The 14,988-nt window shown below is 47.6% G+C and overlaps 1 protein-coding gene across 1 annotated transcript; it reads left to right on the top strand.

Moving 5' to 3' along the window:
* Positions 1-712: 712 nt before the first annotated feature.
* On the top strand, positions 713-14,031 carry LOC311124453 (rab GTPase-activating protein 1-like; the record flags this gene model as incomplete). Its single annotated transcript, XM_084198598.1, has 5 exons — positions 713-838; positions 5,437-5,580; positions 8,019-8,060; positions 8,529-8,657; positions 13,939-14,031. Coding segments are annotated over 5 exons (534 nt in total), but the record flags the coding sequence as incomplete, so codon positions are not given.
* Positions 14,032-14,988: the final 957 nt, after the last annotated feature.

The following is a 14,988-nucleotide window of genomic DNA, read 5'->3' as shown; positions in this document are numbered from 1 at the left end:
TCTCTCCATGTCTCTCTCTGTCTGTCTTCTCACCATGTCTTTCTGTCTGTCTCTCCAGTCTCTCCTTCTCCATGTCTCTCTCTCCACGTCTCTCTCTCTCCATGTCTCCATGTCTCTCTCTTTCCATGTCTCTCTCTCCATGTCTCTCTCTCTCCATGTCTCTCACTTCTATGTCTCCATGCCTCTCCCAACCATGTCTCGCTCTCTCCATGTCTCTCTCTCTCCATGTCTCTCTCTCTCTCTCTCTCTCTCTCTCTCTCTCTCTCCTCTCTCTCTCTCTCTCTCTCTCTCTCTCTCTCTCTCTCTCTCTCTCTCTCTCTCTCTCTCTCTCCCTCTTCCCTCTTCACATGCTCAGCGTTGTGATGGAGTGCTCTAGGCTGGAGGAGGTTCAGAGAAGATCTTTCTGTCCCTCTCAGACACCACAGTGCCAGAGCTCTCTGAAGGAATCACGGACACCTGGTGGACAGAACTGCAATGTTTGATGCTGATAGACCCCAGTCAGTCAGTGTGTGATTGCTGATGTACTGTAATCTCTCTCTCTCTCTCTCTCTCACTCTCTCTCTCTCTCTGTCTCTCACTCCCTCTTGCTCTCTCTCTCTCTCTCTCTCTCTCTCTCTCTCTCTCTCTCTCTCTCTCTCTCTCTCTCTCTCTCTCTCTCTCTCTCTCCCGCTCTCTCGCGCTCTCTCGCTCTCTCTCTCTGCCCTGTATGTAGATGCCTGAGGAGCAGGCCTTCAGTGTTCTGGTCAAGATCATGTTTGACTACAGACTCAGGGACCTCTTCAAGCAGAACTTTGAGGATCTGCACTGTAAGTTCTTCCAGCTGGAGAGACTCATGCAGGTGAGATGACGTGTGTGTCTGTCCGTGTTTTAATGTCACATGCACCAGTACAGTGAAATGCCTTTCCTGCCCGGCTCTAACCCCAACAATGCAGTAATCAATAACAATGTAATTCTCAAAATAATAAGGTAGAACAAAAACACATGAGTTATAAAGATAAGAACACGATAATATATGTAAGCATATTATATACATACTGTGAGCATACTATATACAGGGTCAGTCAGTTTCAGTGCCATATTTACATGTGCAGGGATACTGGAGTGATAGAGGTAGATATGTATAGGGGTAAGGTGACTAGGCATCAGGATATATGATAAACAGAGTAGCAGCAGCGTATATGATGATTGTATGTGAGTGGGTGTGCGTGTGTGTAGAGTCAGTATAAATGTATGTTCATATCATGTGTGTGTGAGCAAATTATGGTGTGAGTGTTTGTGTGTATGTTGGAGTATCAAATCAAATCAAATCAAATTGTATTGGTCACATGCGCCGAATACAACAGGTGCAGACATTACAGTGAAATGCTTACTTACAGCCCTTAACCAACAGTGCATTTATTTTAAACAAAAAAAGTAAGAATAAAACAACAACAAAAAAAGTGTTGAGAAAAAAAGAGCAGAAGTAAAATAAAGTGTCCAATACGAGGTGAGTAATCGCTGTCCTGATATCCAGAAGCTCTTTTTGGTTATAAGAGACGATGGCAGAAACATTATGTACAAAATAAATTACAAATAACGCGGAAAAACACACATAATAGTACAATTGGTTAGAGGGCTGTAAAACTGCAGCCATCTTCTCCGGCGCTGTTCTCTATGTTCTCTATCAGTGTGCGTATGTGTGTAGGGCCCTGTAAGTGTGTAGGGCCCTGTGAGTGTGTAGGGTCCTGTGAGTGTGCAGGGTCCTGTGAGTGTAAAATACAAGGGACAACTCAGATAGTCTGTGTAGCCATTTAGCTAGCTATTCATCAGTCTTATGACTTTATTTTTATTTATTTTTATTTAACCAGGTAGGCCAGTTGAGAACAAGTTCTCATTTACAACTGCGACCTGGCCAAGATAAAGCAAAGCAGTGCGATAAAAACAACAACACAGAGTTACATATGGAATAAAGAAAACGTACAGTCAATAATACAATAGAAAATCTATATACAGTGTGTGCAAATGTAGTAAGTTATGGAGGTAAGGCAATAAATAGGCCATAGTGCAAAATAATTACAATTTAGCATTAACACTGGAATGATAGATGTGCAGAAGATGATGTGCAAATAGAGATACTGGGGTGCAAATTAGCAAAATAAATAACAATATGGGGATGAGGTAGTTGGGTGGGCTAATTTCAGAATGGCTGTGTACAGGTGCAGTGATCGGTAAGCTGCTCTGACAACTGATGCTTAAAGTTAGTGAGGGAGATAAGTGTCTCCAGCTTCAGAGATTTTTGCAGTTTGTTCCAGTCATTTGCAGCAGAGAACTGGAAGGAATGGCGGCCAGAGGTGTTGGCTTTGAGGATGACCAGTGAGATATACCTGCTGGAGCGCATACTACGGGTGGGTGTTGTTATGGTGACCAATGATCTAAGATAAGGCGGGGATTTAACCTAGAAGTGATTTATAGATGACCTGGAGCCAGTGGGTTTGGCGACATGTAGTGAGGGCCAGCCAACGAGAGCGTACAGGTCACAATGGTGGGTAGTATATGGGGCTTTGGTGACAAAACGGATGGCACTGTGATAGACTACATCCAATTTGCTGAGTAGAGTGTTGGAGGCTATTTTGTAAATGACATCGCCGAAGTCAAGGATCGGTAGGATAGTCAGTTTTACGAGGGCTTGTTTAGCAGCATGAGTGAAGGAGGCTTTGTTGCGAAATAGGAAGCTGATTCTAGATGTAACTTTGGATTGGAGATGTTTAATGTGAGTCTGGAAGGAGAGTTTACAGTCTAACAAGACACCTAGGTATTTGTAGTTGTCCACATATTCTAAGTCAGACCCGCCGAGAGTAGTGATTCTAGTCGGGCGGGCGGGTGCAAGCAGCGTTCGATAGAAGAGCATGCATTTAGTTTTACTAGTGTTTAAGAGCAGTTGGAGGAGTGTTGTATGGCATTGAAGCTCGTTTGGAGGTTTGTTAACACAGTGTCCAATGAAGGGCCAGATGTATACAAAATGGTGTCGTCTGCGTAGAGGTGCACAACTCCAACACCATCATCAAGTTGGGGATGGAAGCTGTTCAGGAGCCTGTTGGTGTCAGACTTTATGTACCGCTTGCCGTGCGGAAGCAGAGAGAACAGTCTATGGCTTGGGTGGCTGGAGTCTTTAACGATTTTCCGGGCCTTCCTTTCACACCGCCTGATATAGAGGTCCTGGATGGCAGGGAGCTCGGCCCCAGTGATATACTGGGCTGTCCGCACCACCCTCTGTAGCGCCATGAAATCGAGGGCGGTGCTGTTGCCGTAACAAGCAGTGATGCAGCCAGTCAAGATGCTCTCACTGGTACAGCTGTAGAACCTTTTGAAGATTTGAGGGCCCATGCCAAACCTTTTCAACCTCCTGAGGGGGAAGAGGCGCTGTCGCGCCTTCTTCACGGCTGTGCGCATGTGTTTGGACCATTTGAAGTTCTTAGTGGACACAGAGGAACTTGAAACACTCGACCCGCTCCACTGCAGCCCCGTTGATGTGGATGGGGGCGTGCTCGCCCCCCCATTTCCTGTAGTACACGATCAGCTCCTTGGTCTTACTGACGTTGAGGGAGAGGTTGTTGTTCCAGCCCCACACTGTCAGGTCACCTCACCTCCTCCCTGTAGGCTGACTCAACGTCGCCGGTGATCAGGCCTACCACCGTCGTGTTGTCAGCGAACTTGATAATGGTGTTGGAGTCGTGCGTGGCCACGCAGTCGTGGGTGAACAGGGAGTACAGGAGGGGACTAAGCACACACCCCTGTGGGGCCCCTGTGTTAAGGGTCAGCATGGTGGAGATGATGTTGCCTACCCTCACCACCTGGGGTCGGCCCGTCAGAAAGTCCAGGATCCAGTTGCAGAGGGAGGTGTTCAGACCCAGAGTCCTATGCTTGGTGTTGTGCTTGGAGGGGATAATGGTGTTGAACGCTGAGCTGTAATCAATGAACAGCATTCTAACGTAGGTATTCCTCTTATCTAGGTGGGTGAGGGCAGTGTGGAGTGCAATTGCGATTGCGTCGTCTATGGATCTGTTGGGGCGGTATACAAATTGGAGTTGGTTTAGGGTGGATGGAGTTTATGTGTGCCATAACCAGCCTCTCAAAGCACTTCATGATTACAGATTGCTACAAGGCGGTAGTCATTGTGGCATGAAGCCTTAGAGTTCTTAGGAACAGGAATGATGGTGGTCATCTTAAAACATGTGGGGATTACAGACTGAGACAAGGAGAGGTTGAAAATGATTGTAACTATGCCTGCCAGATGTTCTGCGCATGCTCTGAGAATGCGCCCTGGAATACCATCGGGCCTTGCGGGTGTTGACCCGATTAAAGACTTTACTTACGTCGGCCTCAGAGAGCGAGATCACCCATTCTTCTGAGTTGGTGGCGGCCCTCACACCCGGCACGATGTTGTTATTGTCAAACCGTGCTTAAAATGCATTGAGTTGGTCTGGTAGAGAGGCATCATTGGGCAGATCACTGGGTCTTCCTTTGTTATCTGTAATGGACTGTAGCCCCTGCCACATGCGGCGGGCGTCGGAGCCTGTGGAATATGATTCCACCTTATTCCTCTGCGGAGATCATAGCAGCTTCACGTGTCTTAATGACATAGAATTAAAATCACAGGCAACCAGAAAAGCAGCCTCTGGATGTACGTTTTCCTGCTTGGTTTTAGCCTCGTACAATTCGTTACGTGCCAGCTTGTTATGTTTCTTGTCCTGAGGTGGAACAGTCACAATAACAGCTGAAAACTCCCTCGGAAGTTAGAAGGGTCGGCATTTGACCATCAGGTATTCCAAGACGGGTGAACAGTGGGTCGACACTTCCCCCGTGCTTGAGTCAGCACACCAGTTGTTGTTGATAAAGAGGCAAACCCCTCTCCCCCTCGATTTCCCCGACTCCACTGTCCTGTTCGCACGGTGAATGGAGAATACATCGAGTTGGATAGCCATGGGGGGTATCTTGTCCGAAAGCCATGTTTCAGAAAAGCTAAGAATATTGCGGTTTCGAGAGTCCCGTTAGTAGCAAAAATGTAGGGAAGAGGAGGCCGGTTCTCCCTTTGCCTTAATCTCGCCAGGACCCCCCTTGCCTCTGTAACGTCGGTCTTTCCTCATGGGTAGCCCGAAAATTGGGTCGGAATTACAGAAAGAGCCCAGATGAGACAGGCAGATGAGTCGAAGTTGATCCCGGAATTAAGGGAACTGATGATCTGATATTCTAAAGTTATTGTTGGTTGTAAGAAATGATAGCGGATACATTTAGAGAAAATAAAGTACAAATAAATGACAAAAGAATCACAAAATAGCAAAGTTGTGTCGGAGCTTGCAAAACGGCAGCCAGTCAGAACATCGTCCGTGTGTGTGCTTCTCTCCTGCTGTTGATTATTACTGTAATATAACTATTTCTCTGTGTGTGTGTTTCTAATAGGAGTACATCCCAGACCTGTATAACCACTTCCTGAATGTGGGTCTTGAGGCCCATATGTACGCCTCTCAGTGGTTCCTCACACTCTTCACAGCCAAGTTCCCCCTCTACATGGTGTTCCACATCATAGACCTGCTACTCTGTGAGGTATCGATCTCCCTATACCCTCACCCCTCTCCTTAACCCTATACCCTCTCCCTAACCCTATACCCTCACCCCTAACCCTATACCCTCACCCCTCTCCCTAACCCTATACCCTCACCCCTAACCCTATACCCTCACCCCTCTCCCTAACCCTATACCTCCCTAACCCCTACACCCTCACCCCTCTCCCTAATCCTATACCCTCACCCCTCTCCCTAACCCTATACCCTCACCCCTAACCCTAACCCTATACCCTCACCCCTCTCCCTAACCCTATACCCTCACCCCTCTCCCTAACCCTATACCCTCACCCCTCTCCCTAACCCTATACCATCTCCTTAACCCTATACCCTCTCCCTAACCCTATACCCTCACCCCTCTCCCTAACCCTATACCCTCACCCCTCTCCCTAACCCTATACCTCCCTAACCCCTATACCCTCACCCCTCTCCCTAACCCTATACCCTCACCCCTAACCCTATACCCTCACCCCTCTCCCTAACCCTATACCCTCACCCCTAACCCTATACCCTCACCCCTCTCCCTAACCCTATACCATCTCCTTAACCCTATACCCTCTCCCTAACCCTATACCCTCACCCCTCTCCCTAACCCTATACCCTCACCCCTCTCCCTAACCCTATACCATCTCCTTAACCCTATACCCTCTCCCTAACCCTATACCCTCACCCCTCTCCCTAACCCTATACCCTCACCCCTCTCCCTAACCCTATACCTCCCTAACCCCTATACCCTCACCCCTCTCCCTAACCCCTATACCCTCACCCCTCTCCCTAACCCTATACCTCCCTAACCCTATACCCTCACCCCTCTCCCTAACCCTATACCCTCACCCCTAACCCTATACCCTCACCCCTCTCCCTAACCCTATACCTCCCTAACCCCTATACCCTCACCCCTCTCCCTAACCCTATACCTCCCTAACCCCTATACCCTCACCCCTCTCCCTAATCCTATACCTCCCTAACCCCTATACCCTCACCCTTCTCCCTAACCCTATACCTTCTCCCTAACCCTATACCCTCTCCCTAACCCTGTACCCTCACCCTTCTCCCTAACCCTATACCTTCTCCCTAACCCTATACCCTCTCCCTAACCCTATACCTCCCTAACCCCTATACCCTCACCCCTCTCCCTAATCCTATACCTCCCTAACCCCTATACCCTCACCCTTCTCCCTAACCCTATACCTTCTCCCTAACCCTATACCTTCTCCCTAACCCTGTACCCTCACCCCTCTCCCTAACCGCTCACGGCAGGTAGCCTAGCGGTTAAGAGCATTGGGCCAGTAACCCTAACCCTCACCCCTCACCCTATACCATCACCCCTCACCCTATACCATCACCCCTCACCCTATACCATCACCCCTCACCCTATACCATCACCCCTCTCCCTAACCCTCACCCCTCTCCCTAACCCTCACCCCTCTCCCTATACCCTCACCCCTCTCCCTATACCCTCACCTCTCTCCCTATACCATCACCCCTCTCCCTATACCCTCACCCCTCTCCCTATACCCTCACCCCTCTCCCTATACCCTCACCCCTCTCCCTAACCCTCACCCCTCTCTCTATACCCTCACCCCTCTCCCTATACCCTCACCCCTCTCCCCTCATCCCTCTCCTTAACCCTCAACATAGTGTTCCACATCATAGACCTGCTACTCTGTGAGGTACTGTACCCATCTGAACATGAACATGGCCTCTCCCTCTATCTGAACATGAACATGGCCTCTCCCTCTATCTGAACATGAACATGGCCTCTCCCTCCGTCTGAACATGAACATGGCCTCTCCCTCTATCTGAACATGAACATGGCCTCTCCCTCCGTCTGAACATGAACATGGCCTCTCCCTCCGTCTGAACATGAACATGGCCTCTCCCTCCGTCTGAACATGAACATGGCCTCTCCCTCCGTCTGAACATGAACATGGCCTCTCCCTCCGTCTGAACATGAACATGACCTTCCTGTCTCTACGGCTTTCTACCCTCACTTCCTGTCTCTTTGGCTTTCTACCCTCACTTCCTGTCTCTTTGGCTTTCTACCCTCACTTCCTGTCGCTTTGGCTTTCCACCCTCACTTCCTGTCTCTCTGGCTTTCTACCCTCACTTCCTGTCTCTCTGGCTTTCCACCCTCACTTCCTGTCTCTATGGCTTTCTACCCTCACTTCCTGTCTCTCTGGCTTTCCACCCTCACTTCCTGTCTCTATGGCTTTCTACCCTCACTTCCTTTCTCTCTTTCTGAACTCAACCCTCCTCTCTCTGTGTCCCCCCAACCCTCTCCCTCCCTCTACTCTCTGTCTCTCTAACAACCCTCTCCTTCTGTTTCTTTTCAGTCTCCCATTTTCCCTGTCTCCCCCCTCTTACCTCTGCTCTACTCCCCCCTTCAGTAACTCACTGTCTCTCTCTCCTCTCTCTCAGGGCATCAGTGTGATCTTCAACGTGGCTCTGGCTCTCCTGAAGGTAAGTAAGCCCCGAGACACTGTCTCTGTGGAAACACATACACTCACACACACAAGCTGCCAGTCATAAGGCCGTGTTGCCACAGCGATGCTTTGCAAGCTTAGACACAGCCATGGCCAGGGTCCAATTCTCATCACACACACTACACATACACACTACATACACACACTACATACACACACTCACTACATACACACACTACACACACACACACACACACACACACACACACACACACACACACACACACACACACACACACACACACACACACACACACACACACACACACACACACACACACACTACATACACATATGGTTCCTCCCCCTCTATTCTCTGCTCCTGACAGTAGTATAGATGGTAGACTGGGACTGAGGGGGGTCTTGGCTGGAACCGAGGCTGGAGCAGAGCCTCTCTAGCTGGGACAGGTCTCTCTTTGTCTCTTCTCTCCTCTCCTGTTTGCAGACCTCGAGGGAAGACCTGGTGGCAACAGACTTTGAGGGGGCGCTCAAGTTCTTCCGGGTCCCGGTTCCCAAACGCTACCGCTCAGAGGAGAACGCTAAGAAACTGATGGAGCTGGCCTGCAGCATGAAGGTACAACATTATTCACTGGCTGAAATGCTGCTTATCCAAACTAAACTATCCCTGCCTCTACTGTTTCCATGTTGACTCTAACCTGGCTAACTCTATCATGTTGACTCTAACCTGGCTAACTCTATCATGTTGAATCTAACCTGGCTAACTCTATCATGTTGAATCTAACCTGGCTAACTCTATCATGTTGAATCTAACCTGGCTAACTCTATCATGTTGAATCTAACCTGGCTAACTCTATCATGTTGAATCTAACCTGGCTAACTCTATCATATTGAATCTAACCTGGCTAACTCTATCATGTTGACTCTAACCTGGCTAACTCTATCATGTTGAATCTAACCTGGCTAACTCTATCATATTGAATCTAACCTGGCTAACTCTATCATGTTGAATCTAACCTGGCTAACTCTATCATGTTGAATCTAACCTGGCTAACTCTATCATGTTGACTCTAACCTGGCTAACTCTATCATGTTGAATCTAACCTGGCTAACTCTATCATGTTGAATCTAACCTGGCTAACTCTATCATGTTGAATCTAACCTGGCTAACTCTATCATGTTGTTTTCTCTTTAGTTTGAATCTACTCTGGTCAGTTGAGTCACTTAATGTTGTCTTCAGTTTGTGTCTTGATTAGGGTTTGGTTTGCATACTGTTAGCATACTGTTAGCATACTGTTAGCATACTGTACACGGACGTAACTGTGTGGCTGTGTACAGTAGAAACACACAAACAGTAAGTTGGTTCAGAGTTTAGTCCCTTTTACAAGCTAATGAAAATCTGGATGAATTAGATTGAATGCATGGAGGGCATTTCTTCTTCCTGGCAAATGAGTGGATCAATTACCAGTAATAAATTGGGCTTTTATTCTAATGGAGCAATGTCATTTGCTCCAATAAAGATAATGTTAAGATTATGGATGGATCAGGAAGCCTTCAGTACTGTATGACTGGAATTGAAAACTACTCCTAAATAACCTGTGGAGAGCAGTGTTGAGCTGTAGTAGAAACGGTCAGCTATAGCTTGTGAATAACCTGATCTCCTGTGCTCTTTACTGACCTAGAAAGTCACTAGTATTTTACATCTTATATGAATGTATCTAAATATTTGGAAATTGACTGCATCTAAAAACAACTGCAATAATTCTCAGAAGTGTTGGCTAATCCCAAACTGCATACCTGTGTTCTGCTTTGACCTAGAAATTCTGGTCTGTGCTTAAACATATTTATTTTATACCTTGGATTTGAATCTAAATATTTGGAATTTGGGCTGTATCTAAAAACGTTTTCCTCAGAAGAGGTTGGCTTATCCTAAACTGCATTACATAACACATACAGTCCATTTGGTCAGAGATTACATGTGCTCTTGTACTCTGATTCAGGCAGGTGTTCTATTTGGCCAGCTGGCTATAGAACAGGTCAACCTCTCTTGTCCCATCAGTTGTATCTATATCATATAACACAACTGTCTACCATATCAATTGTGCTTTGTTTTTTGTAATGGCAGTAATGATCAAATGACCAGTAATTAAAGGGTCTGTTAGAACTAAGGTGGGCCGAGGGGTCAGGCTTGAGGTCATGCACGTCTGACATCTGACCTTTTTGACAGGTCAGGTCATCCAGGGCTCCATGGTAGAGAGGCCGTTTTAGAGAAGGATAAGGATCTTAAGGGCTGAGAGGTGCAGGCAAGGTCCTCAGGGTGACACACAAACACACACACAAACAGTGTCACCAAGCTGTCACCAGAAATCTAATTCTGTCACTGCGGCGACTGCAAGGACAAAACAAAACCCAGAGCCAGGTGGCAGGGTCAGATAGGTGGATCAGATTCCTTTCTCCTCTCAAACTCCTGCCTCTCCTCTCCTCTCAGCCTCTCCTCTCCTCTCAGCCTCCTTGCAGCCTCTCCTCTCAGCCTCCTTGCAGCCTCCTCTCCTCTCCTCTCCTCTCCTCTCCTCTCCTCTCCTCTCCTCTCCTCTCCTCTCCTCTCCTCTCCTCTCCTCTCCTCTCCTCTCCTCTCCTCTCCTCTCCTCTCCTCTCAGCCTCTCCTCTCCTCTCAGCCTCCTTGCAGCCTCTCCTCTCAGCCTCCTCTCCTCTCCTCTCCTCTCCTCTCCTCTCCTCTCCTCTCCTCTCCTCTCCTCTCCTCTCCTCTCCTCTCCTCTCCTCTCCTCTCCTCTCCTCTCAGCCTCCTCTCAGCCTCCTCTCAGCCTCCTCTCAGCCTCTCTTCTCCTGCCCCTCTTCTCTCCTCCTCTCCTCTGCTCATCTCTCCTCTCATTCTCCTACCTATCCTCTCCTCTCAGCCTCATCTTCTCCTCTCCTCCTTTCTCCTCTCTCTTCTTCTCTCAGCCCCCTGCCCCTCCTCTCTCCTCCTCTCCTCTCCTCCTCCTTCTCTCTTCTTTTCCACTGTCTACCACCCTGTTCTGCCCAGCTCTACCAGTCTCCCACTGAGCTACCTTACATCACTGGTAGATTATCATTGAGGTAATGTTTGGATTACTCTACTTGTGTCTGTACAAGCTACTTTACAGAGTATTACTGTAATATTAGTCCATCCTTTAGGCCCAGGGACTTTACTCTGCTCAGAATGAACCAACTGTTTTCTACTGTGGCTTCAGTAAGAGAGAGAGAGAGAGGCTTACTACTATAGGAACCACACTCAGTAACCAGCATAGCCACTGTTTACAGACAGTACACTCCCACACACATACTCTGCATAGTGCATACACAGTGAAACATACACGCACACACACACACAAGCTCAAACACTCTCTCTCACTCACACACACACACACAGACACATATCCTTCCCTTTTCTGAAAGCACTGTACTGTACAGGTGTGGTTGGGCAGTTCTATAAATGTACTTGGTTCCAGAGCATGGTTCCTGTGTGTGTGTGTGTGGTTTATATAGCGCTCAGGTGCAGGATTAGAGATTAACTGTAACAATAATAATATGATAATATGCAATTTAGCAGACGCTTTTATCCAAAGCGACATACAGTCATGTGTGCATATATTTTTAGGTGTGGGTGGTCCCGGGGATCGAACCCACTACCCTGACGTTACAAGCGCCGTGCTCTACCAGCTGAGCTACAGAGGAGCACACACACAACACACAACACACAACACACAACACACAACACACACACAACACACACACACACACACACACACACACACACACACACACACACACACACACACACACACACACACACACACACACACACACACACACACACACACACACACACACACACACACACACACACACACACACACTATTTTAAAACAGCCGTAGAGAGAGGGCACACAGGTCAAACGGCTTTCTCTCTCACTCTGCTGCTACAGCTGACTGCTTGGCCCTTTAAGGTGATCATGTGATAGTGTGGGAATTCAGTTGAAGCTTACAAAATAAGTTACAAAAAAACAAATTTGGAATTTGAAAATGCCATTTTTATTCAAGCTTTGTATAATGATCATATGTACACAGACACACACTGTTTATTTCATCAGCACGTTGGAAGTAGTAGGAGTTTTGGGGATGATTGTGTCGGATCCAGGTAGAGACATACTTAGGATGAATATACTCTCATCATGTCATAGGTTGTGTCAGTAGCGTGGGTCCAGTTCAGTTCAGTTTGCTAGTCACCCAGTCTTTCTGTTCTGCTCTGATGGCTTCTCTAACAACAGCTGTCAGACAGGGACAACAGCTGTCGGACAGGGACAACAGCTGTCAGACAGGGACAACAGCTGTCAGACAGGGACAACAGCTGTCAGACAGGGACAACAGCTGTCGGACAGGGACAACAGCTGTCGGACAGGGACAACAGCTGTCGGACAGGGACAACAGCTGTCGGACAGGGACAACAGCTGTCGGACAGGGACAACAGCTGTCGGACAGGGACAACAGCTGTCGGACAGGGACAACAGCTGTCGGACAGGGACAACAGCTGTCGGACAGGGACAACAGCTGTCAGACAGGGACAACAGCTGTCGGACAGGGACAACAGCTGTCGGACAGGGACAACAGCTGTCAGACAGGGACAACAGCTGTCGGACAGGGTCAACAGCTGTCGGACAGGGACAACAGCTGTCGGACAGGGACAGATTGAGCCTCTGTCTAGATGGGGCACCTCCTGCCTTCAACACTCGTAACTTTATCACACAGTTCCAGCCTGCCGTTCTGTCTCAACCTCACTGTGGACGGTGTACCCGCCTAAGTCTCATTTGCCACAGAACACACACACTCACATACACACATTCAAATATTGAAGGCTAGCATTGAAAGTCATGTAGGCCGTGCTGTTCTAGATACAAACACACCCACTAGCTCCTAAGCCATGATAGCAGGTGTGTAGTGTACCCAGTATAGCTGAGTCTGCAGTCATCACTGGGTTCATAATGGACCCGCTCCTCCACAACAGACCCGGTTCTGTACTGTGGTCTGAGCCGGAGGAAACCGCAGCCTGTTAAATAGACCTCATTTACAACGAGCTGCCTGTGGAGAAAGAGCAAATACACACACACACACACACACACACACACACACACACACACACACACACACACACACACACACACGTTCCTTCATGCTGATTATAACATGCTGAGTGTGCTCTGAGAAATGTCTGCTCTCTCTCTGTGTACACAATTTTCAAATAGTACAGCGGGGAAGGACTGTTAATGAAGCTTGTTTTGCGTCATACAGACAGATGTGTGGTTGTTCATGGGTTTTTATTAAATGGGAAGAAGTGCTATAGACTGTACATGCAGCATAACCCTCAAGTATCTCGTTCTTGACACATTTGCAGGTTTGTGTGTAGATAGATCAGTGAAGCCATATGAGAAAGGGACTATTCCATTGTTATTGGGTATTTCATTTCAGCTGACACCTTCCTGACTGGTACTGCCATCAGATAAGCCTTCGCTCCATGACTGTAGCGCTCTAAGCAGACAGAGGCTATGGGGAGCCCTCTCCTCCTCCCCCATCTTTACCTCCGTGTCGTCTACTGTGTGTAGATCTGTCCAGTAACAGTGTCTGTCTGTCCAGTAACAGTGTGTCTGTCTGTCCAGTAACAGTGTGTCTGTCTGTCCAGTAACAGTGTGTCTGTCTGTCCAGTAACAGTGTCTGTCTGTCCAGTAACATTGTCTGTCTGTCCAGTAACAGTGTGTCTGTCTGTCCAGTAACAGTGTCTGTCTGTCCAGTAACATTGTCTGTCTGTCCAGTAACAGTGTCTGTCTGTCCAGTAACAGTGTGTCTGTCTGTCCATGTCTCTACAGATCAGCCAGAAGAAGCTGAAGAAGTATGAGAAGGAGTACCACACCATGAGAGAACAGCAGGAGCAGCAGGAGGCTCCCATTGAGAGATATGAGGTACGACCAATCAATCAACCAATTAATCAACCAATCAATGGGTTAGATTGTTTACCCCCTGGTTTCAGTCGTTCTATTGTACTGGTTACTCTTATCTTCACCCAAGAGAGATGGTAATCACAGAACATTGGAGTGATCGAGGGAGTCCAGTTAGTCTCTTAAATGGACTGCACAGTCCACCTCCTCTTTTACACTGCTGCTACTCTCTGTTTACTATCTATGCATAGTAACTTTAACTATACCTACATGTACATATTACCGCAATTACCTCGACTAACCGATGCCCCCGCACATTGACTAACCGGTACCCCCTGTATATAGCCTCGCTACTGTTACAGTGGGGAAAAAAAGTATTTAGTCAGCCACCAATTGTGCAAGTTCTCCCACTTAAAAAGATGAGAGAGGCCTGTAATTTTCATCATAGGTACACGTCAACTATGACAGACAAAATGAGAAAAAAAAATCCAGAAAATCACATTGTATGATTTTTAATGCATTTATTTGCAAATTATGGTGGAAAATAAGTATTTGGTCAATAACAAAAGTTTCTCAATACTTTGTTATATACCCTTTGTTGGAAATGACACAGGTCAAACGTTTTCTGTAAGTCTTCACAAGGTTTTCACACACTGTTGCTGGTATTTTGGCCCATTCCTCCATGCAGATCTCCTCTAGAGCAGTGATGTTTTGGGGCTGTCGCTGGGCAACACGGACTTTCAACTCCCTCCAAAGATTTTCTATGGGGTTGAGATCTGGAGACTGGCTAGGCCACTCCAGGACCTTGAAATGCTTCTTACGAAGCCACTCCTTCGTTGCCCGGGCGGTGTGTTTGGGATCATTGTCATGCTGAAAGACCCAGCCACGTTTCATCTTCAATGCCCTTGCTGATGGAAGGAGGTTTTCACTCAAAATCTCACGATACATGGCCCCATTCATTCTTTCCTTTACACGGATCAG

Source organism: Coregonus lavaretus (genome assembly GCF_964263955.1).
Source record: "Coregonus lavaretus genome assembly, contig: HAP1_SCAFFOLD_8936, whole genome shotgun sequence".
Taxonomy (NCBI): Eukaryota; Metazoa; Chordata; class Actinopteri; order Salmoniformes; family Salmonidae; genus Coregonus; species Coregonus lavaretus.
This window is presented reverse-complemented; position numbering and strand designations above follow the sequence as displayed.